The 21654-nt window shown below is 37.8% G+C and overlaps 10 protein-coding genes across 10 annotated transcripts; 4 read left to right on the top strand and 6 right to left on the bottom strand.

Moving 5' to 3' along the window:
- Positions 1 to 108: 108 nt before the first annotated feature.
- MKK2 (mitogen-activated protein kinase kinase) lies at positions 109 to 1650 on the bottom strand (the record flags this gene model as incomplete). The annotated part of the gene is made up of 1 exon (XM_043191221.1): positions 109 to 1650. One exon carries the CDS (start codon positions 1648 to 1650, stop codon positions 109 to 111), a length of 1542 nt encoding a protein of 513 aa, XP_043049233.1.
- A 590-nt stretch (positions 1651 to 2240) lies between these two features.
- RFC1 (replication factor C subunit 1) lies at positions 2241 to 5084 on the bottom strand (the record flags this gene model as incomplete). Its single annotated transcript, XM_043191222.1, has 2 exons — positions 2241 to 4988; positions 5046 to 5084. The coding sequence occupies 2 exons, from the start codon at positions 5082 to 5084 to the stop codon at positions 2241 to 2243; spliced, it is 2787 nt and encodes a 928-aa protein (XP_043049234.1).
- Positions 5085 to 5309: 225 nt separating this feature from the next.
- KQ657_000374 (uncharacterized protein) lies at positions 5310 to 6782 on the bottom strand (the record flags this gene model as incomplete). The annotated part of the gene is made up of 1 exon (XM_043191223.1): positions 5310 to 6782. One exon carries the CDS (start codon positions 6780 to 6782, stop codon positions 5310 to 5312), a length of 1473 nt encoding a protein of 490 aa, XP_043049235.1.
- Positions 6783 to 7452: 670 nt separating this feature from the next.
- Positions 7453 to 8224, bottom strand: RPL33B (60S ribosomal protein eL33; the record flags this gene model as incomplete). Its single annotated transcript, XM_043191224.1, has 2 exons — positions 7453 to 7757; positions 8206 to 8224. The coding sequence occupies 2 exons, from the start codon at positions 8222 to 8224 to the stop codon at positions 7453 to 7455; spliced, it is 324 nt and encodes a 107-aa protein (XP_043049236.1).
- A 665-nt stretch (positions 8225 to 8889) lies between these two features.
- On the bottom strand, positions 8890 to 10185 carry KES1 (oxysterol-binding protein; the record flags this gene model as incomplete). The annotated part of the gene is made up of 1 exon (XM_043191225.1): positions 8890 to 10185. One exon carries the CDS (start codon positions 10183 to 10185, stop codon positions 8890 to 8892), a length of 1296 nt encoding a protein of 431 aa, XP_043049237.1.
- A 2457-nt stretch (positions 10186 to 12642) lies between these two features.
- FBA1 (fructose-bisphosphate aldolase) lies at positions 12643 to 13722 on the top strand (the record flags this gene model as incomplete). Its single annotated transcript, XM_043191226.1, has 1 exon — positions 12643 to 13722. The coding sequence occupies one exon, from the start codon at positions 12643 to 12645 to the stop codon at positions 13720 to 13722; it is 1080 nt and encodes a 359-aa protein (XP_043049238.1).
- Positions 13723 to 14035: 313 nt separating this feature from the next.
- TIM12 (Tim12p) lies at positions 14036 to 14371 on the bottom strand (the record flags this gene model as incomplete). Its single annotated transcript, XM_043191227.1, has 1 exon — positions 14036 to 14371. The coding sequence occupies one exon, from the start codon at positions 14369 to 14371 to the stop codon at positions 14036 to 14038; it is 336 nt and encodes a 111-aa protein (XP_043049239.1).
- Positions 14372 to 14783: 412 nt separating this feature from the next.
- On the top strand, positions 14784 to 16940 carry KQ657_000379 (putative tubulin tyrosine ligase; the record flags this gene model as incomplete). Its single annotated transcript, XM_043191228.1, has 1 exon — positions 14784 to 16940. The coding sequence occupies one exon, from the start codon at positions 14784 to 14786 to the stop codon at positions 16938 to 16940; it is 2157 nt and encodes a 718-aa protein (XP_043049240.1).
- Positions 16941 to 17435: 495 nt separating this feature from the next.
- DEF1 (DNA damage-responsive RNA polymerase-degradation factor) lies at positions 17436 to 19574 on the top strand (the record flags this gene model as incomplete). The annotated part of the gene is made up of 1 exon (XM_043191229.1): positions 17436 to 19574. One exon carries the CDS (start codon positions 17436 to 17438, stop codon positions 19572 to 19574), a length of 2139 nt encoding a protein of 712 aa, XP_043049241.1.
- Positions 19575 to 19889: 315 nt separating this feature from the next.
- Positions 19890 to 21653, top strand: RAD17 (uncharacterized protein; the record flags this gene model as incomplete). The annotated part of the gene is made up of 1 exon (XM_043191230.1): positions 19890 to 21653. One exon carries the CDS (start codon positions 19890 to 19892, stop codon positions 21651 to 21653), a length of 1764 nt encoding a protein of 587 aa, XP_043049242.1.
- Between the last annotated feature and the right edge of the window lies 1 nt (position 21654).

Genomic DNA, 21654 nt, shown 5'->3' on the forward strand with positions numbered 1-21654 from the left:
GCACGACTTTAAGTATAAATCGATATTATACACTATATCCTTACGCTTATTCAAATATATATTAAATTTGTTACTAAGATGTTCCATTTCCTAAGCCTAATATCCTATTCAATCATCCAAGTCGTTCCAAATACGATTGATGAATTTTTTCATCTTCACTTTGATTGACATTTGATGTACACACCATGGATGGGTAAGCATTTGAGAAGGACTAGGTCTTTCTGAAGGCAGTTTCTTTAAACAAAACAGAATAAAGTTCTTAAATGCTTCAGACCAAAATATATCCTTTTCTGGTTCATCCTCTAATTTTGGTTCGGCTTCCAATATTAATGAAAGTAATTCAATGGGGCCTAAAGGATGTGAAATAGATCCGCTACTATTTGTTGAGCCTGATGACCCAAATGGGAATTTACAAGAAGCAACTTCCAAAAGAGTTAATCCAAGTGACCATACATCACATGCCAGAGTATATGGCTTCCCCTCTATACGCTCTGGTGCCATATAATATTGTGTACCCACAAACGTAGTTGCAAGGCTATTAACAGCTTCACCACTAACCCCAAAATCGCATATTTTAATACATCCATCAGAACTTACCAATACATTCTGAGGTTTAATATCTCTGTGAATAACTTTTTGTTGATGAAGATATTGTAATCCTTTAAGAATAGATTCAGCTATTTTCCCTAAAACCTTTTCATTCAATCTGTTATTGGGATCCATTTCAGCAATCTTTTTATAAATTGCATCTAAAGATCTTCCACCCATAAACTCCATAGCAATTCCAATCATTGATTGTCTTTCTATGATGAATGTTCCATAATACTTCACAATATAAGGTGATTTGAATTTTTGATTATATTGTAATTCCCTAGTGATCTGTTTCTGTGTATCAGGATTAGGATCAGGGTTAATTAGTTTCAATGCAAATATTTTAGATCCTTGACTTAATTTACACTTTGAAACACTCCCTCCGTTACCTTCTCCTAATTTTGATAATTCAATAATCTTATTTGAGTTGGCAATATAATGCCAATCATCACTGGTAAGAGTATCAAACACCTCCATACGTGATAAAAGGCCCTCATTTGAAGAATTTCGTCTTTCTGTATTTGTGGCATCTGAATGATGATCTTCTATGCTATCTGGCAGACTTGTCATATTTGATTTAGATTCATTGGTTGTCACTGGTCTCATTATTTCACAATAGGGAGATAGTATTGGACTTAAATTGGGTAAACTGTGCTCCAAAACAGATACATCCAATAACCCACCAGTAGAACCACTCATGGAAGTATTTAGACTACTAGAAGTACTAGCCTTACTAAGAGGTTTCACTGGTGGACGAACTGTACTATGATGATCTGCTTCGTTATACAGAGCACTGCCAACCACACTGGTGAAGTCTATTGGTGGAGGTTTCCTTCTAGGTTTCTTTTTATCGCTTGATGGAAATATAATGGGTGTGGTTAAGGGAGTAGGTATCAGCACAGGAGATTGTGAAGTAGCCACATTAATCGATAGACTGGGAACGGAAAAGGAAGGAAGACCTTCATCTTGACTATTATTGCTATTATTGCTATTATTCCTATCATTATCATTTGAAATAGTCTGAACATATTCTTGATTATACCTTTTATGTTTGTCCATTTGATTGCTGTTTTGAATCACACTCGGTATACTGGTGGTAGACTCTGACACCTGGCTTCGATCTGGTATGGAGGAAATCGAATACGGGGACGGGTGTCCATATGGAGAATCTATATCGTCAGCAACAGTATTATATATTGGATATGGGCAAGCGGAAGGGACATTTTGTTGAAGTTGCTGCTGATGGGGTATCGAACTAATTGGATAGGCAAGATTTATATTCGGTCTTTTACGCGTACCCTGATTGGCAGGCATGTTGAAGAGTGGTGTCGGGTTATCCATGCTGCCAGAGCAAATTGGTAATCAAAGACACTTATTATTGATGATGATTCTGACAAAGAAAGTCGTAGAATGAATGTCCACCTTGAGCTACTGTGAATGGGGAGTTCTAAATCGAGGATGCTTATATGCAGTAGAGAAAAGGTACGACATTTATATTTCTCTATGGAGTAATGACACTAATTAAATTCACTGTAGATGAATTATACATACTTTCTTTGTATGTATTATGCGATAGACTTATATACTAGTGTTTAATTGTTTGTTTGTGTAAATTGATAGTATGAAAGAGCCCCCTAAGAATGCATCAATTACTTCTTTGCTTTGGCATCTTTTTCTCTCCTTTTAGCCTTTCTAGCTTGTTCTTTAAGATATTGCTCATGAGTTTTCACTTTAACTCCAATCTGTTTGTCCTTTGTAACATCAGTAGTTTGTTCTGCGTCCTTTTCTTCAGATTTATCACTAGTAGTATCATCTTCCACGACATCTTCAAAATCAACTTTTGGTGCCCTTGCCCCTCCTTTGGAAACAGAATCTCCAGTTTTTAATATAATAGTAGGATGTGACAATTCATTATATTTCCGGGTGAATTTAGATTTGACTGCAGGCTTTAATCCTTGGGTTAAAAGGGTATCTTTATTCTTTCCAACCCCAAGTTCCACAATTGAGTCCCAATCTTCTTTATTTAAATAGTAAGAGTCCATGAAATCAATAACTGATTCAATACCGTCTTCACCATAACCTTTTAATGGGTCAACAAGTCGATGTGCCATAAGTGGAATGTACTCCAATCTTAATTCAATCTTTTCAGAAGTTGTACAAGTCCTGGTATGATATTGGACCCCTTGTAAAAGTCTCATGAATTTCATAGCTTTCGAGTTTTGTCCTAGCCAAGCAGGGAAATTAATCCGTTGCAGTAACTGTCCGTGAACTTCGTATGATGGGGCTATTGTAGAAAGTATAGCATGGAAAGGAAGTAATGACCATTGTTGTTCACTAGATCTAATTAATGAGTTAACTCTATCAGATCTCAGAATATCGTCTGATGCCTTTGCAATTTTCTTCAAGGCATCCTTTTCTGAAACAGCATTGCTAGGTTTACATCCAAGATAATTATCTTGAATCATAAGTGGAACAATATCCATATCGTTGAAATACAATTCAAGCTTTGCATTCAAATTATGATTAGCTCCTTCATGCCAAATTCTGTTTCCAAAGAATGATGGAATAATATCAAATGGTTTAAGAATGGCCTCCTTACCCCACTGTTTAGATGCTTTAGTGGCTTCTACCTGGCCAAATTGCTTCTGAGTTCTCGAGGCTGTATACATAAGGTTAATCATTTGTCTGATATCCCCACCAGTTGCTTGGACTAATTGACCAACAACTTCTTTATCCATTTTAATTTTTTCTCTCATAGCAATAGTGAATAACTTGGAAATTACGTCCTTTTCCAGTGGTCTTTGAAATCTTAACCCATAAGTACATGCAACAAGTGGTCTCATCTTAGGAAGTGTCCGTTCATTACAAATCAAAATTAACGGCATATGAGTCACCTTACAAAATGCTGCTAATGCTCCAACACCACCATGATCGCCACTTGACATACCATCAACTTCATCCATAATTAATGCAAATTTCTTAGAGTTCTTATCTTCAACAGCATCACCCCTATGTTTGAAATATCCTACAACTGAAGTGTTGTTCAAAACACCTTTAACTTGCTGGTTTAAAAGTGATTTCGATCGAACATCAGAGGCATTCTTTTCCAAAACATCAAATCCAAGTTGTTGTGATACAATGTGGGCTGCTGTTGTTTTACCAATACCAGGAGGTCCACTGATCAAAACTGCTCTAAACTTCAGCCCATCACTTTCCCTTCCTGGACCCTTTCTGCTTTCAAACCAATTTTCTAACCAATTCTTAAGCTTAGAAACAGACCCTTTATTTCCACACAATGAATTAATATCTGTGGGTTTGTATTTTGTAGTCCATAATTTATCTTCGTCAAGAATTATCTTGGGCTCATCTTTTGGTAATTGAGATTGTGGGAATGAACCATGACTAAGTAATTGATTCTCTGAAATGTCTTCACTTTTAACAGGTAGTGTTGACGATTGTTTAGCCTTTTCTTTGGCTCTTCTTTCCTCCTCTTTCCTGTATTTTTTTAATTCCTGTTCATGTTGACGTTTCTTCTCTTCTTCGAGAGCAACATCTCTCTCTACTTGTTCCATTATTTTACGATCTTCTTCTTCTCTTAATTGCTTTGCCTTTTGAGCGGCAACACCATCACCACCATCTGCGGGCATTAACGTAAGCAATTGAATAAATCCTTCTTCATTGATGGCCTTTATGTTTAAAGATGATATCTTTTGAACTTTTGAAGGTCCAGCATCATCCCCAAGGACTACCAAACTAGTCTTCCCACTAATGGACTTTGTCACTCTAGCACCATATTTTTTAGCCAAGTTTTCTGCTTGTGTACGTTCTAAATTGGGCAATATACCTGTAAACACTATGGTCAATCCTCCTAAACAATTTGGTTGAGCTTCTGGGATATTTATATCACCAGTGGGTTGTGGAGCATTATCCTTTGCTGCTTGTAAGGCAAAGAAATTGACCTTCTTAGTTGGATCCACTTCAGGTAAAACTGCATCTGGAATCGTAGCAAGTACTTTCTCCGCTATAGATTCTGACCCAGAAGTCACAGGAGTTGTTGTCTTCTTCTTAGCAGGAGTAGTTTTAGCTTTCTTCGTTGGTGGCTCATCTGCAATATCAATTGGTGGTTTCATGACTTTCCTTGAACGAGAAGCATCTGGTTTTGCTCTAGTGGTCTTTGGCTTTGGAGGTTCGATTATTTCCAAATCATCTTCATCCATCAGGTCATCGTCTATATCTTTGCCTTCCTCTTTGGGTTCATCCTTATCAACATAATCTTCATCACCATCATCATTATCTAAATCTATTACATCTTCTTCCGTTGATTTCTTGAAGAACTTACTAGCTTTCTTAGGAGAGGCAGTCGTAGCCTTTGGACGTGTAGTGGTAGTTTTAGGTTTCTAGTAATAACGTTAGTACTAAATCAACAATTCAATTGTCTTTCCCGGGTTACATACCTTGGCCCTATTGCCTAGAACATCATAAATGCTAACCATTGTTTGTGTACGGTATGTTGATACAAGGAAAGATGTAATTGGTTGTCCCTTTCTTTGATGATCTTTTCTGTGTTTAATTTGCGCGTCGCAACATGAGTAGGACTCAAGATAAAAATGATCCTACAAGGTTTACATTACTTTAGTAAATGTATACTATATTAAGTTGTGCTTCTTTAACTATTACCATATGATGCAAGACTTAATACATAAGTTTGATGATGCTACTCACGTATGGCTTTCCTTCTCCAAATAATCGGTCCATAAACTAATGAAGCTTTGTCTATGAGCAAGCTGACCCTTTGTACCACCATTTGCTCTTTGGCCTCCCAGAGAAAGGCCCGCAGCCACTTTCTGTTGATCATCCCATTGTAATAATGCTGATATTAATTGTAATGCTTCAAACTTTTTGGTATCCCCTCTGGGTATTTGTAAAAAGGATATAATTACATTAGAAATCAATTCCCTATCAACAGTATTGTTGGAATTGTTTGTCTGTTGGTTGATCATAGTTAAAGACTTGGTTAAGTGTTCGTTGAGAATAACTGCTTCATGTCTCAATTTCCCAATTTGTAACAGTTTGGAATGTACTTCGGATTTTAACTCTTCCACTTGATTAAGATCTCCACTTAAGGATGTAACTTGATCAGTAAGTTGACTAACGCTTGAGGTTAATATACTTTTTTCTTCCTCAAGATCAGCAACTTTGCTTTCAAGGGATGATATTTGGGTTGAATATTTTTGAGATTGTTCCTCATATTCATTTTCTTTCTCGCTTATAGCTTTCTTTAACTCAATGATTTGGTCTTCTAAATTAGCAATCTCTTCATCTTTCCCAGTTATCCTCTCTGTTAAGGTATCAATCTTGCCTTGATAATCTTTCCCCTCTAAGGTCAATTCATCTCGTAATACGCTCAAATCATTCACTTCTTGCTTCAAATCATGCACTTTCTTCTGCAATTTAGCATTGGCATTCTCTAATTCATATTTGTCCTCCAGATAACTTTCATCTTTTGACAGTAATTCACGTCTTAATTCAGTTAATGTTTTAGATAATCGATCGCATTCACCGTTTAAATCCTGTAATTCTTCTTTGAAAGAATGATTTTGTTCGGCAAGTGATTCCTTTTCAAATGTTAGCTTCTCAGCTTGTCCTTTAATATCTTCATTTTCTTCAGTTAATTTTAATGCTATTGCCTTTTGTTCTTCTAATTCAGCTTGTGCTTCTTTCATTTTAGAAAAAATTTGCTTCATCCCGGATAATTTACTTAGCAACGTGTCGTAATTAGCTTTAATATTATCCCGTTCATCCACTATCAGAGTCAATTGTTTCCTAAGCGCTTCAACTTCTGTGCTATCTGAATTTATCGATTGACTGCCATCCGTCTTCAACATTGATATTTGAATTTCCAACTGTCTAATGCGTTCATCTTTATCAAATTCATGCCCATTACCATTAGAAATCAGATCAACAACTACGTTATCATGTGGTTCGAAACTGGTATTGACAACTTTTTCGGTTTCTTCGATTTCTTCTTCCACCGCCGATTCCTCTACAGATTTCACAACGATATCTTGTGATTCTACTTCTGCTTCTTCTTTACCTGCAACCGCCAACGTAGAGACATCATCAACGTTCTTCGTTACTTGAGAAGACTCACTCACATCTTCTTTTTGTTTGATAATAACATCGTTTGTCATTGTCTCTCCTTCTCTTATATTGGGAGAAGGATATTCCTTATTGTCTCAGGAAATAGTCCTAGTCCTCTACTTCACCCTTCAGTTGATCGGCCCTACGGAGTTAATCAACACAGTAACTGAGAGACTTTTAACTAAACACAGAAATCATTGGTGACTGTCAAACTCGTTCAAAAGGGAACTTGTTCCTACGTGGTACCAAGTAATGGTCACGTGATCTCATTGAATCGAATAAATCTTCATCGACTTACTCAACACTTTACCGCTTACAATTTGCAAAACTTGACGTGAATGTTTTTTAATTTAACATTATATATATAAGTACATAGACAAAAAGAAGATTATTAGAAGATTTCACTTTTTAAATTTGATTTTCAATTGCACCAAATGAAGAAGAAATGAAAGGCACCAAAACATTAGTTCCATGTACTAGAAAAACATAACGATCAATGCAAACCAACTTCAACATTTGTATAATCACGATCCCCAATCGAACCCCAAAAAAACATTAAATGAACCGCATGATTCACAAAGCATTCGAAAAGGAATAGAGATTGTCTTTAGAAAAGAATGTGTAATGCAAAAACCAACAAGTATGTATAATAAACCTTTTCATACTCCCAAATCCATAATAATCAAATGTTTGTGAACTAAGACAACCTCATTAGTTCATTTAGATGTTGGAAGGGTAAAGCATAACTCTGACGGAAGCACCTAAGGTCTTGGTTGGCAAGTTCTTCTTAAAGTTAGCTCTGACCAAACCGTTGTTACCGTGGGTTCTGGTGACCTTACCCCAGATGACTCTGATCTTGGAACCTCTGATAGGAGTAGAGGCTCTGTAAACGTAAGCAATTCTCTTACCCAAGTAGAACTTGGCTTCAGCAGGGCTGGCAACACCTTCGATTTGAATCAAGGAAACGTTAGGGTTGCTAACGTTCTTGGATCTTTGGTAAGAAACGTGTCTACCCTTAACGTATACTAAATATAATTGTTAGTAACTGAAAAAATACTTTTCATGAGTGCTCAATATAACTGATTTGCAAAGTTGGAGGTCAATGGAGATTTGGATACACTTTGGAATGAATGCTTCAACTGGCATATCGGTTACTCTTCTTTTGCCGAATTCAAAATATTTTCAAAAACTTGAATTTTGAATGGAATGGCCATGTAAATCTTGAACATGGAATAGAACAAAGGCCAGTACTAAAATCCGTAATGAAAACTTCACTCTTTAATACAACTAGCAGATTCTATTTCTTAGGAAGATGTTCAAATCATATTTTTATTTTCCACATTGTAATATTTCACTGGTAGAGTAGTATATCTTGGTTCAACTATATGTAAACCTTTTACAAAGTTTCACTCCATCACTACTCCCTTGCTAATCAGTGTTCAACACTCTTTGAATAACTGTATAAGCACATACATCTATGAGATTCAGCCATTGTGTCTGGATAACTATGGTATTATAACGATTAACCAAAGGTAGAAGAAAGAAATTTCTCTAAATAGAGGAAAACGATATTTAGGAGAAAATTTTTCAGAAGAGTCCCAGTACCAAACCTCACTGCTAACTGATTCTAGCACTAGTGTGCGAAAAATGCCACAAAGCGAGAAGCTAGTACTCACCCAATTTGACTTGGTTTACAGTCGTGCAAGGAACAATAACTTAGTTATTGTGATACAAAAATACCTAAAACTCACGTGAATAATCTCGTGACTATAACTTACTTAAGTATGTCAGTCACAACCAACTTAAGAAAAACTTAAAATCTAAACAGTGTGCAGTCACCAAACTTTACACGTGATAAATTATACTTTAACGTGATATTGTAGGGTAAAGCCCTTATCTTGCGTATAAGTCACCAATAATTAAAGATATAATTATTTGCATACTAAATAGCTACAGCCCATATTAAACATTCCAAACCTCTCACCTTCATTATTTTACACTATTGTCATTCAAAGCAACAATATGTTAATAATATTTAATGATTATGGAAACATGTATACTAAAAAAGGGTGTAGATGTAAGTTAAATAAAGTAGTTCATAGGTCTTCATCATGATCCATTGGTGAAACTAAACAAGTATCAAGCTTACTAGGTAATTCAGAGCTTAATTTCTGTTTCCTTCTCCCACTTCTCCAAGTTAAGTCTCCAATGTTTCATATTTTCAGTAGTGGATGGCACGTCATACTTTGAACCCTTAGTAGTACCACTTGGAACATTTCCGGAAGACAAATTAGCCATATCAGCCAAACTTAAGAATCTATCATCAGGTGCTCCTTCCAGACTAGTATAGTCAACGGGGTCGAACCATCTTTGTTCCCATTTGGTTTCGTTTTCAGCTTCCTTCTTTCTCATTTCTCTTTGCTGGTTTTCAATAATTGTCTTTTCTTTGGCAATCAAGTCATAATCAGCAGCCTTGATTGCATCGGCCACTTTTTTCCATGCTTTTCTTGTTTCCAATGGATGTTGCTCTTCGATTGGTTTTACGGTCAACCCTTCAGCTTGCTTCCATTGAGCGTCATGGAATAATTGGTCACCTTTACTCAGGGGGCTACCGTATCCCTTACATATATAAGATTTACCACTCCATTGACCTGCTATTGATACCAACGCATTCTCTTTGGATTGTGCGCTCAATTGGTCCCTAAAAATACGGGCCTTGAAAGAATTCTTCTTACCACTAAAGTAACCACGGCCACTATATTCAATGACCGCAATAAGTCCATTACTGGCTTGAATATAACTGGTACCATCCAATTCAACAAATGGACTAGCAGTAATTAAACCTTCAATGTGTAAAGGAGGTAAGGTCACCAAATATGTTTCATCCAATTCACCATAGGATAAAAGAGCATGACCATATTGCTTGATGTTTAAAGTAGTAGTGGAGAACCAAGTTCTAATACCATTATAACCTTGTAAAGTAACCTTGTTCTTCTTGTTTACAATGGCGTAACCAGTTTCAGGGGGGTGGTGACTTACTTGTTCACTTAAAAGAAATGTTTCACCCAAATTCTTTTCAGATGATTTATCGTCCCATTTTCCAACAAAAACTTCACCTAGAAAGGGGTTCAAAGGCTTCTTTTCGGTACCCATACTTTCGTTACGAGAGCAGTATTGTGATCTCAAAGTTGAGATAAACCACCGAGTGACTGCAATCATACGCTTCAATTCCATGGCAGTCCTAGCAGACTCACTAGAAGTCATACCGGGTTCCAAGCAAATAAAGTTAGGGGCTATCAATAAGTCAGGATGTTCTGCCCAATATTCACTGTATTCCGTAAGTGAATAAGGGGATAAAATAAAGGGAGGAGCAGTCAAGCTGGACAAATCACCATTGAACGATGCAATGGATTTGAGGAACGATGTCCATGATGAAGATGAAGCCATAGACATATTAAAAATGGAAATTGTATTTTCTTTATAAGTTGAAAGACTATGGCAACTGGAGATTACCCGTGGTTCCTTAAATAACCGGGAGAAAAACTGAGCGCAGAAATATTGGTCGAAATCAATTAGAACAAACGTCTAATCAAATGGAAGCTCTAATGTGAAGAAGTGATTTGGATTTGGTAATAGCGTAATAAGTGAAAGGTTACACTTGTTCTTGTTGGTAGTGTGCTGGCGTTCTTCAAAGGTTAAAGTATATTTCCCTGTGTTATCTAATAATTCACTTTACTCAACGGAAATTACGGGTCGTGGACCAAACTATGTTAAAAGAGATACACCACTACCAAGAATGTAATAAGGAAATTCGAGTAAACAGCCTTTATATTAATAGTAGTGTAAGTTGAACTCGTTGTTGCTGAGTGATAATATGCTTCAGTTTCATTTCTGTATCCTGGTACTATTTTACGGTTAATTAAGGTGCAGTTGAAGACTGATAGACATAGTCATGAACAGTGAATAATTAGATTGATGTGCAATGTGTAAAAGTGGAGGTAGGGTTGAGGTAGAAGTACGACTAACGATCATATACTCGGTTACATCACATTGCATCATGAACTTAATCTACGCAGAATTAGACTTTGATTGTCCGCTTAGGATAATCAGTTATCATTGATGTTAAGGATTTCGTAGTACATTTATTTGTCCCTAAAATTGAATCTGTGTCGCGCATGATTACCTGTACTAGATTTCGATGCATGCGAAGTCTAAAGTCGTGCAAGTGGGTACAGTATAATGGCTGCAACAAAATATACGACACCCTACCGAAGAAGTAAACTACCATCCAGTTAAAGATGTACAAATTGTAAGGTTATATCAAAGAAAAACATCGCTCATGCTGTTTATTTCGTGTTTAAAATGGATTGATGCTAAACTGGGTATACACTCATTTTAGAACCAATTGATCAAAATTGATCAAAATCGTGTAAAATATCTTAGTGAAAATAAATCTAGCTGAACCTTTCTCTGTATGCTGTGGCAGTTAACATGTTTGTACATTACGTTAGTTAGTATATCAGATTAAAATGTCTGATTGCATACTCACTTGGAACAATAAGGACATTGATCTGTTATAGTCATTGCAGCACTTCTTACAACTACTTAGTTTCATCAAATACCCAAATCAGTCATAGTAAAGAGGTAATGAAAATAGTTATTAATCAGTAGATGCTAAAATTACTAGACTTAAGGGAAATTGGGACAAATGGATTTCATTCATTGTAATAGTACTAAATTTAACAGAAACAATAGTTTTGGATTTCCAACTCAAGGTAAACTCCGTCTAATTTCGATGATAATAGCATGATTATATCAAATACACTTTAAAGCCAATTACATATACTGCTGTAGGTACAATAGTTGCCATGGTTATTACGATCAATACAGTATACCACTACTTTGGTGAAAGGTGGGGAAACTCGCACAAGCCCGGGAGTTTGCGGGTGGATTCGGGTGAAGTGTTTTGCGGCCCTCAAATACCTTATATCCTTTTCGGCATTAGTACGATGCTTTATAACGTTATCACGAACGTGGCCGGGGTTTAGGGGCTTGCTACTCCACAAATAGTACCTTATTGGGAAGAGAGCTAGGTGTAGAAGGAAAGTGAAAAATTCTGGAAGCCTGAACTGAAGATAAGTAGTGCGATCACCACAGAAAGTCGTGGGTGGAAATAGTTAATCTCCTGTAAACGCATTAGGGATATTGGGTCATGTAAGAGAATAGAAGCTTAGTATGCTATTACACGTTATCCGCTTAAAAGGACCTAAAAGATAAGGTGAGCTTGAAGCTTACATACATACATTCATACATACATAGATACAAAGAAACAGATGATTTCTATATGTATGTAATCATGATCATAATGCATTCAGCTAGAATCAATTGAACATACACTGAATTGCTAGTTGTACATACTATTTCTTACTATATCTAACACCGGTGAAACCACTGAATAATTTAGTATGCAATTCTCCGGGGCATTGTGATCCACTGTGCGAAAAAACCTTTTGCACCAAGTCAAATTACCATTCAATGTTTGTGAATTCTAACAGTAATTGATTGGAAAATTTTGATTGTGTCTGTATAAGGTAACCCTTACATCATACGGATTGGTAGGTTAAATGTAAAATTATTACAAACTCACCTGTCGGTCGGTATATTATGGCTTTTGTAGATATACAGTTGTATGCATACCTCGGACTTCACACCGTACCACGACGGCCCGTCATGAGAGCGGATTATATGCATTACCATACTAAACTCACCTCATATAGCAGAAACGTTGGTGTGTTTCGTTCGTCCGGTTGAATGGTATAAATAGTTGGGGAATTCTCACAATTTCTCATGTTAATTCTGATTTAGTTACCCAGTTTTCCAACACATAAAGATCATAATAATATATATACAATGGCTCCTCCAGCAGTTTTAAAGAAGTCCGGTGTCATCTACGGTGATGATGTCAGAGACTTGTTCTTGTACGCTCAAGAAAAGGGTTTCGCTATCCCAGCCATTAACGTTACTTCATCTTCCACTGTAGTTTCTGCTTTGGAAGCTGCTAGAGATGCCAAGGCTCCTATCATCTTGCAAACTTCTCAAGGTGGTGCTGCTTACTTTGCCGGTAAGGGTGTTGACAACAAGGACCAAGCTGCTTCAATTGCTGGTTCCATTGCCGCTGCTAACTACATCATCTCAATTGCTCCAACTTACGGTATCCCAGTTGTTTTACACACCGATCACTGTGCTAAGAAGTTATTGCCATGGTTCGACGGTATGATTGCTGCTGATGAAGCTCACTTTGAAAAGTTTGGTACCCCATTGTTCTCCTCTCATATGTTGGATTTGTCTGAAGAAAATGATGACGAAAACATTTCTACTTGTGTTAAATACTTCACCAAGATGGCTAAGATGAACCAATGGTTGGAAATGGAAATTGGTATCACCGGTGGTGAAGAAGATGGTGTTAACAACGAAAACGTTGACAAGGACTCCTTGTACACTACTCCTGAAACCGTCTTTGCTGTCTACGAAGCTTTGTCCAAGATTTCTCCTAACTTCTCCATTGCCGCTGCTTTCGGTAACGTTCACGGTGTCTACAAGCCAGGTAATGTTGTCTTGTCTCCTCAAATCTTGGGTGACCACCAAAAGTACGCTAAGGCTCAAATCAAGTCTGCATCTGACCACCCATTGTTCTTAGTCTTCCACGGTGGTTCTGGTTCCACTCAAGCTGAGTTCGACACTGCTATCTCTAACGGTGTTGTTAAGGTTAACTTGGATACTGACTGTCAATACGCTTACTTGACTGGTATCCGTGACTACGTCTTGAACAAGAAGGATTACATCTTGTCCATGGTTGGTAACCCAGATGGTGAAGACAAGCCAAACAAGAAGTACTTTGACCCAAGAGTCTGGGTTAGAGAAGGTGAAAAGACTATGACTAAGAGAATCTCTGAAGCTTTGTCTACTTTCCACGCCAAGGGTCAATTGTAAATGAGGCAAGACCTGTATCCTTAAACTGGTTTTAACCGTTTATCTTTTATGTCTTATATATATATAATATTTGTATACCAGGACGTTTATTTCATGAATAGATGAGTTCTTATGAAACTTATAATACCTTGTATTTCAAATGAAAAATTATCCTCTATAGTACGCTCTCCATCATTAATGTTAATACTTATACTCGTTGAAATGAAAGTAGTATATTTATTTCCCTAATGGATCTAAAAAATGACCATAATCCCCTTGGCTTGCTCGCCGTTTCTATGTACACGTTCTTCGTAAACTCATGAGTTATAATCGACTATCGGCTGCTGCTTTCAATCTTTGAAAGTTCTCTTTGAATAATACGATGCTCAGGCATGTCACGGGTAGCATCATAGTTCAAGTCCAGGAATACCTTCCCAACCACAATGTTAGCCTTGACGTATTTGCTTACACATCTATCGATGCAACTTTGCTCTCCAGTGTTTAAATCACCCTCACCGTATTCAGCAAGAATACACTTTTCTTGACATGTTATGAGAAGACGGTTAAAGGTGGCCGACATGGCTTCATATTGGAGTTGTGCAGCAGCTATCTTCGTAGGATCTACCCTCGCATAACTATATTGGTTGACATTTCCAATGAAAAGAGACATTATGACTATGTAATTATAACTAGATATTAATTAGGAAAGGCAATGAATTGAAAGATCACACCAAAACTCGATTAATCGGATTGTTTCGCTTGATACTCCGCAAACGTTGTAAATATTCAATGTTGTTGACCGACAGAATGAACGTGTTACTAGTCCTCGAAATGTAATGTCTTTGTGCTTTAGTTGAATGTAAGAGTAGCCAATGTTGTTTTCTTTCAAATCATTGAGCTTTGAAATTTTTTCCCACCACCGCACGATCTATTTTGGTATAATGCGACAGCGAAAAATAAGAATCGATCTATGATCACTACATCTGATAGTAATCTTAGGTGATGCACAGCTAATTGTATTAGATAGTCACATCGAAAATTTACTATAGAGTAAATACTGATACCTTACTACACATATCATTATGCACGTTCTTCTTACCAATGATGACGGTCCCTTGGACGATGCCACTTGCCCGTACATGAAATATCTTGTGGATGCCATACTTACCCAGACTTCGTGGGATCTCTCAATCATTGTGCCAGATCAACAACGTTCATGGATCGGGAAAGCCCATTTCGCCGGGAAAACGCTAACAACATCGTACATATACACCAAGATACTGACAGAAACAAAAAACAATGCGATAAATGCCTTTGAAGGCCCATTCCCTTCACCCCAAGAGAAATTTCAGTCGCTGCCACAGTATCAAGAATGGACTCTTTTAGATTCCACTCCAGCAGCTTGTGCTGATGTGGGAATCCATCATTTATATGGCCAAAAGGGTCCAATTGATTTAGTTATAAGTGGTCCCAACTTTGGAAAGAATTCGTCCAATTTGTATATTCTTGCCAGTGGAACTGTGGGGGCTGCCATGGAGGCAGTGACCCATGGGGTTAAAGCTATTGCACTTTCTTATGCTTTCAATAATTTAGACCATGATTTCGACACATTAAAAGAGGCCGCAAAGATCTCAGTGAAGTTGATCGCAAAACTTTATCCAGATTTGAAAGATAATGAAGATGTGGATCTATATTCTGTTAATGTTCCTTTGATTCCAAGTCTTAAAGCAGGGAAAACCCGTATTCATTACGCTCCAATCTTATTGAACTATTGGAATTCAATTTACACTCCTATGCTGGAGAAAAATGAAGGTGGTCAGACCCAATTTGCATGGACTCCAGATTTCAAGAAAGTATACAAGGATGGCTTGGAAGATACAGAACACACAGACAGCAGAGTACTTCTTGATGAGGGTGTAAGTGTAACTCCATTAAAGGCCACTTTCAAAATAGCAAACCCGTTAAGTGGAGAAATTTACTTAGATAATGACGATGAAATTAACGAAAAAGAGGTTATTGCAGAGCAAACAAGTCAGAAACATGATTTTGCTCTTATTACGTTTCCCAAATCATCGTACATTTATAGACCACTTATAGAAGCCCTTCTGAAGTATTTCACTATTGTCACAGATCCCAAGATAGCCTACGAAACGGTCGGTTCAAGAAGTAACAAGGTAGTACATTTTGGGGAATATGAAGATTTGAATCTTGATCTCATTACAAGTGATTCTGCCAATTATTTTGTTTGCTCTTATATCTATCGTAAGGGGTTAATTCGGAAACATTATTTGAGTAATACAATCAGATACTATGTTGCTAAGAATCCAGACTCTTTATTGAAGACCAGGTTCCCTGATACATATACTTTGGAAGTTGATTATGCTGAGTTTTTAGATGATGCATTGGACGATGCCTATGAGCTTCGTGATGAGATCGAAAATGGTACTAAAACATGGATCTTAAAGCCAAGTATGAGTGACAAGGGCCAGGGAATTAGATTATTCCAAACTATTGACCAATTACAAGCAATTTTTGACTCTTTTGAAGGAAATGATTCAGATGGTGAAGATGAAGGGGAAGCAGAAGATGATGATAAGAATGGTATTATAATATCTCAATTACGTCATTTCGTTGTACAAGAATATCAAACCAATCCCTTATTGCTATCAGCCTACGATAATAAGAAGTTCCATTTACGTGTATACGTGGTGTGTCAAGGAGACTTAAAGGTTTATGTTTATCGTAACATTTTAGCCTTGTTTGCTGATACTCCATTCCAATTACCTTCTGCCAGTGACCACAGTGAGATCGAAAGTGATGTCATAGATCTTGCTGGACATTTGACAAATACGTGTCTCCAAGAACTGGAAGCACCGCTAGTGGTTCCATTTTGGGAATTAAATGGCCTCAGCCGCACACAGCAAGAAACCGTATTTCAACAAGTATGTACTGTCGTTGGCGAATTATTTGAAGCTGCTACTAGTGTAGATAAAATGAACTTTCAACCTATGCAAAATGCTCTTGAAATTTACGGAATTGACTTTCTTGTGGATGCCACTGGCCGCCCAACATTACTTGAGGTGAATGCTTACCCTGACTTCAAACAAACTGGTGATGAATTGAAACCTTTGATTGCTACTTTGTTCGAATCAGTAGCAACCAAAGTTGTTGAACCACTTGTTCATGGATTGAAAGAATCCAATACATCATCTCTTTTAGTTAAAGTCCTTGATCATTGAAGTAAATTATCTTAAATTATAAAATTTATTACTTAACAAGTTACATAAGCGAAGCTTTATAGAATCACGTGACTATTTTAACGTTGAAGAAAATTTTTTTGTGAACTTATTTTTTGTTTGAATACAAAAATGTCCGTTTTAAGTGTTGACACTCTTCCTTTCAGAATACCATCTACGGGATACATTAAGTACCATTTAGGGCTACTTCGTGATACTTGACGAAAGAGCTCTTTAATTTACCAAATTCGAAGCGACTTTCAAACGCGTGAAACTCGATTCTTCATCGGATAATTTTGACGACCCAATTGTGGCTTTTTGAGAAGCTAGTGCTTATTCACGGTTTAAACGCCTATCCACATTGAATTTAAGTGGCAGGTGCAGTTGAACCCATTTGACACTATTATCAATTGCCTATTGACTTTGAATATCAACTAATTTCCAATTTAACTTTAGCATTTGCTCTAGTCTAATTCACATATACTTTGCCACTTAAACATGTCATCCTCGGCACAGCGAAAACCATATAAGAATCATCTGAAGAGATTCCACTCACAAGGGTCTACCTCAGCACAATCGGTGGAATTAACCACATTGTCAGAGATGTTTCCGGATTGGGAAGCAGAAGACTTGAAGACTTTACTTGCCGAAAATAGAAATGACTTGGAAACAGTCATCGACTTGATCGTCAATAACAAGGTATCTAAGTGGGAACCTATAAAGAAGGAAGTCAGAAACAAGAAGAAAGAAAGTATTGACACCGAAGAATCTACTCCTTCTGAAAGTAACATTTCTGCAGGTCAACTGCAAACAGGCCAAGACCATCACCATCACAAGCATAACAAGTTTTCTTCAACCTCCACTACCAACACTAGCAACAACAATAACAATTCATACAATTCGTCCAATGCATATGCAAAGTCAGCTAGAAGAGAAAGACCAGAAAGATCAGCTAGACCAAAGCAATCTAAGGATGCCTCCAAAAAGGAAGGTTCTACTGGCTCATCAGCCCCTGCATCTACATCTTCATCTACTTCAACTGCATCTGCTCCATCCGTTCCAGCTAACTCGTGGGCAGCTGCGTTATCTGCTGATAAGAAACCAAAGCCAAAGACAATGGAAAAAGCTCAAGAACCAGTCGTTGAAGAACAAAACGTAGAAGTCTCTGAACAAGTTGCTGAAGAACCAGCAGGAGAATCCGAGTCCTTGGAGGAAACAAAACCTGTAGAAGAGACCAAATCTACTCCTAAGCAAGCTCCAACTGCTAAAGCCCAGCCTGGTGCATCATGGGCATCTGCCATTGCTTCAGCTCAAAAGCCAAAGACCAAGTCCGTAGAAAGCCCAGTTGAACAATCAAAGGAAGAAGAAGAATCTGCTGAAGTACCAGCTAAGGAAGAGGAAGTCTCTGTTCCAGCTGTGTCTGCTACTGAGTCCGTCCCAGAACCTGAACAAGTTCAGGAAGCTCAAGAAGTTCAAGAAGTCTCTGTTGAAATCCAAGAACCAATTACCGAAGTTGCTCCTGTTGCCGAACCAGTTTCTATCCCATCTGCTAATGTACCTGAACCAGTATCTGTTGCCCCAGGTATTGTCTCTGCTCCCGAGCCTCAAGTGATATTACCTACTTCTACCCAACAACTTAACACCGTAGGTGTCTCCTTTGGTTCATTATCATTAGGTGAAGAGGAAAAGGAAGCTGAAACTCAAGAAGCTGTTCAAGAAGTTCAAACCAGTGCTTCTGCTCCTTCCCAACAACAACAACAACAACAGCAACAACAACAACAACAATCTCAAACTGTCCCTCAACAACAACAACAGAGATATGGATACTACAACAACCAAAATAGATATAGTCAACAAGTTTACCAACAACCTCAACAATACAGTCAGTCCAAGCAACAACCTCAACAACAATACGATTACTACTCTCAATTCCAACAACAACAATACCCTCAACAAACCCAATTACCTGGTAACCAATTTGGATATCCAGGTATGGACTACAGTGCATACACACAGCCTTCTGCATCCCCAGCCGCTACTAACGCGAACACTGCCTATGGTCAATACACTCAACCTGCCACTCAAAGTCAAGCTACCACTTCTCAAGATGCTACTTCACAATCTCCTGTTGTAAACCCCAATAACTTGCAACAACAAGTGCCTACTGCTCCATTCGGGTACCCATACTTCAACTACTATTACAACACTCCATTCTATGCTAACAATGGACTTGGTGCTCAAAGTGGATTTGGTACTCAAGGCGCTCAAACCGGTGCTATTCAAGGTACTAACCAAACTGCTGTTAACAACGGTTATGCTGGTAATGGTGCTGCCAACTCTCAATACTATGTTCAACCAAACCAATACAACAACAGATACCCTGGCTACAGTTCAGGATATCCTCAACAGGCTCCTCAATCCAATGGTCAATCCCAACCAGCTTCTGCTAGCGGCAGTACCAATGCAACTGAAGGTGATGCTCCCTCTGGTCAACAACAACAAGGGAACGCACAACCTGTTGGTTCTCATGGCCAACAACAGGTTCCTCAACAACCTATAGTTCCTCAATATGGTTACCAACAGTATCCTCAATACGGTGGTTATCAAAACACTTCACAGTACCCCAATTGGTACTAGGTACCAAAGTGATTGAAGAGCACAATCGCTTCAGCTAGTTGAGTTATTCGCACTCTCATGTTTTGCGAATGATGTAATTAGTCGCTTATGTCTTATGCATGTTAACGGTCTCAATTAAAACTTTTGGGTGTTTTATATTTTGTGTAGTCTGTATATGTTATTTGTATATGTTATTCATATATGCTTTCATCTTTATATTCTGGTGATACTTTGTAGACATATAATTATGAGTGAGTGTATATAGTCTTCTCAGTTCACTATTAATTTGGTGCTTACGAAAAATACATAGAGAAATCTAATTTATCATCATCATCAATGAAGCGTAAGCGGAATGTCGTGAAAGATGCCAACACAAGCGACGTTTCAGATGATCTTTCAGATGAGGTGATTGAAGATGTCGCCAGTCGACCAAAGGTGCGACAGTTGGAACCTATTTTAGATCAATGGATAGACAAATATTCGCCTCAATCAGTTCCACAAGTTTGCATGAACCCTCAAAAACTAAAGCAGATTCAACAAGCATTAAATCGACTAGTGAATGGCGAAAAGAGACTTTTGATATTGTCAGGTCCGGCCGGGTCAAGTAAATCTACAGCCGTGTTACAACTTGCGGGACAAGTACTCGAGGGATCAGCTTCTGAATCTGTGATCTCATACGAAGAAGTTTCAGGCGCCGAGGGAGAATTCGACGATTGGCTTCAAGGCATACGATATCGTATTGGGAATTCATTACGGGTAGTTCTTGTAGAAGAATTGCCTAATGTATTCCACAAGGGTACATTGAATCGATTTCGATCCGCCATTCTGCAATGGGTTTGCGATACTCGACCTGTCCCACCATTGGTGTTAAGTTTAACTGAAGTGGACGATATTGATGGTGGTGGACTAACGATCGATTCATTACTTCCGCGATGGATATTATCGCACCACGCGGTAGAATGGATTAAAGTAAATAAGATCGCGGCGAAGTTTATACGGAAATCAGTAGGGGAGGTGGTTGCAAAAGAATCAATACGAGGTGGTGGACTTTGGGGAATTGGTAGAGAAAATATTAATACATTTATTGACTCAATTATAGACTTAGGGGATATTCGAGCAATAATTGCAAATTTACAAACTTGGAGTCGTTTGGGAAAACAGGTTGTAACTGATGAAATGTTTAGACGTGAAAATGGGTTGGAGCTTTTCCATTCGCTTGGTAAAATTATGTATGGGTCGATCAAAGATGAATCAGATGAAATTACACTCCAACATGTTTTGACTCTGTATAATGATCTCCTGCTTCTTGAATCCACTGTTTTTGAGAATTACCAAATGTATAACAATGGTACCTTTCCAATTGAAGCAGCTCAAGGAATTTTGAGGCTGTTGGGAGACGGAGACATTATTCGAATGCCTGAAGCATCTATCAGTTCAGTGCGGCACTCGTTTTCTCGAATACCACGAGATGGTTCCATTCGTCGCGATCGAATCAGATTCCCACGTCAATATAAAGTTATGAGTCGAGCAAGGCAATCGGCAATACAAATATCTGATTACAGACGATTCATTGGCAACATTAGGGTCTCTTCTTGTGATGTCAACTTAGTTGACGGGTTCTTTGTACCGCAGATATACAATTCCTTTCGATACAAGTATCTTACAGGAAAACGAAGTAAATACCGTTATCGACGAATAGGAGGCGATATTAGACTTTCTGGTGATGAAGATACGCGTCCCCTCATGTTTGGTGATGGAGAAACTCAAGAGGAAGATGGTGATCAAATGGACCATTTTACTTGGGAAATCATACAGAAAAAATTAAAAGAAAATGAAGATAGCGATGATAATGAAGGTGAATTAAGTGATCCTATCGAAGATAGTGATAGCACAATGGAAGCCAAATTAACAGGGACACTTGAGGCAATGTTGACAGATGATTCGGATGATGATTCAGATATCAACCAAACTATGAAAGAACATAACGATAACGATAAAAAACTTGATGATACATACGATTCATTACTGAGTGATTCAGATTTGGATTTACTCATGTCACAGGGAATTATTCGGCAAACATACACAGAGAAAGTAATATAGT

This window comes from Scheffersomyces spartinae (genome assembly GCF_019049425.1).
Source record: "Scheffersomyces spartinae strain ARV_011 chromosome Unknown scaffold_10, whole genome shotgun sequence".
NCBI lineage: Eukaryota > Fungi > Ascomycota > Pichiomycetes > Serinales > Debaryomycetaceae > Lizanozyma > Lizanozyma spartinae.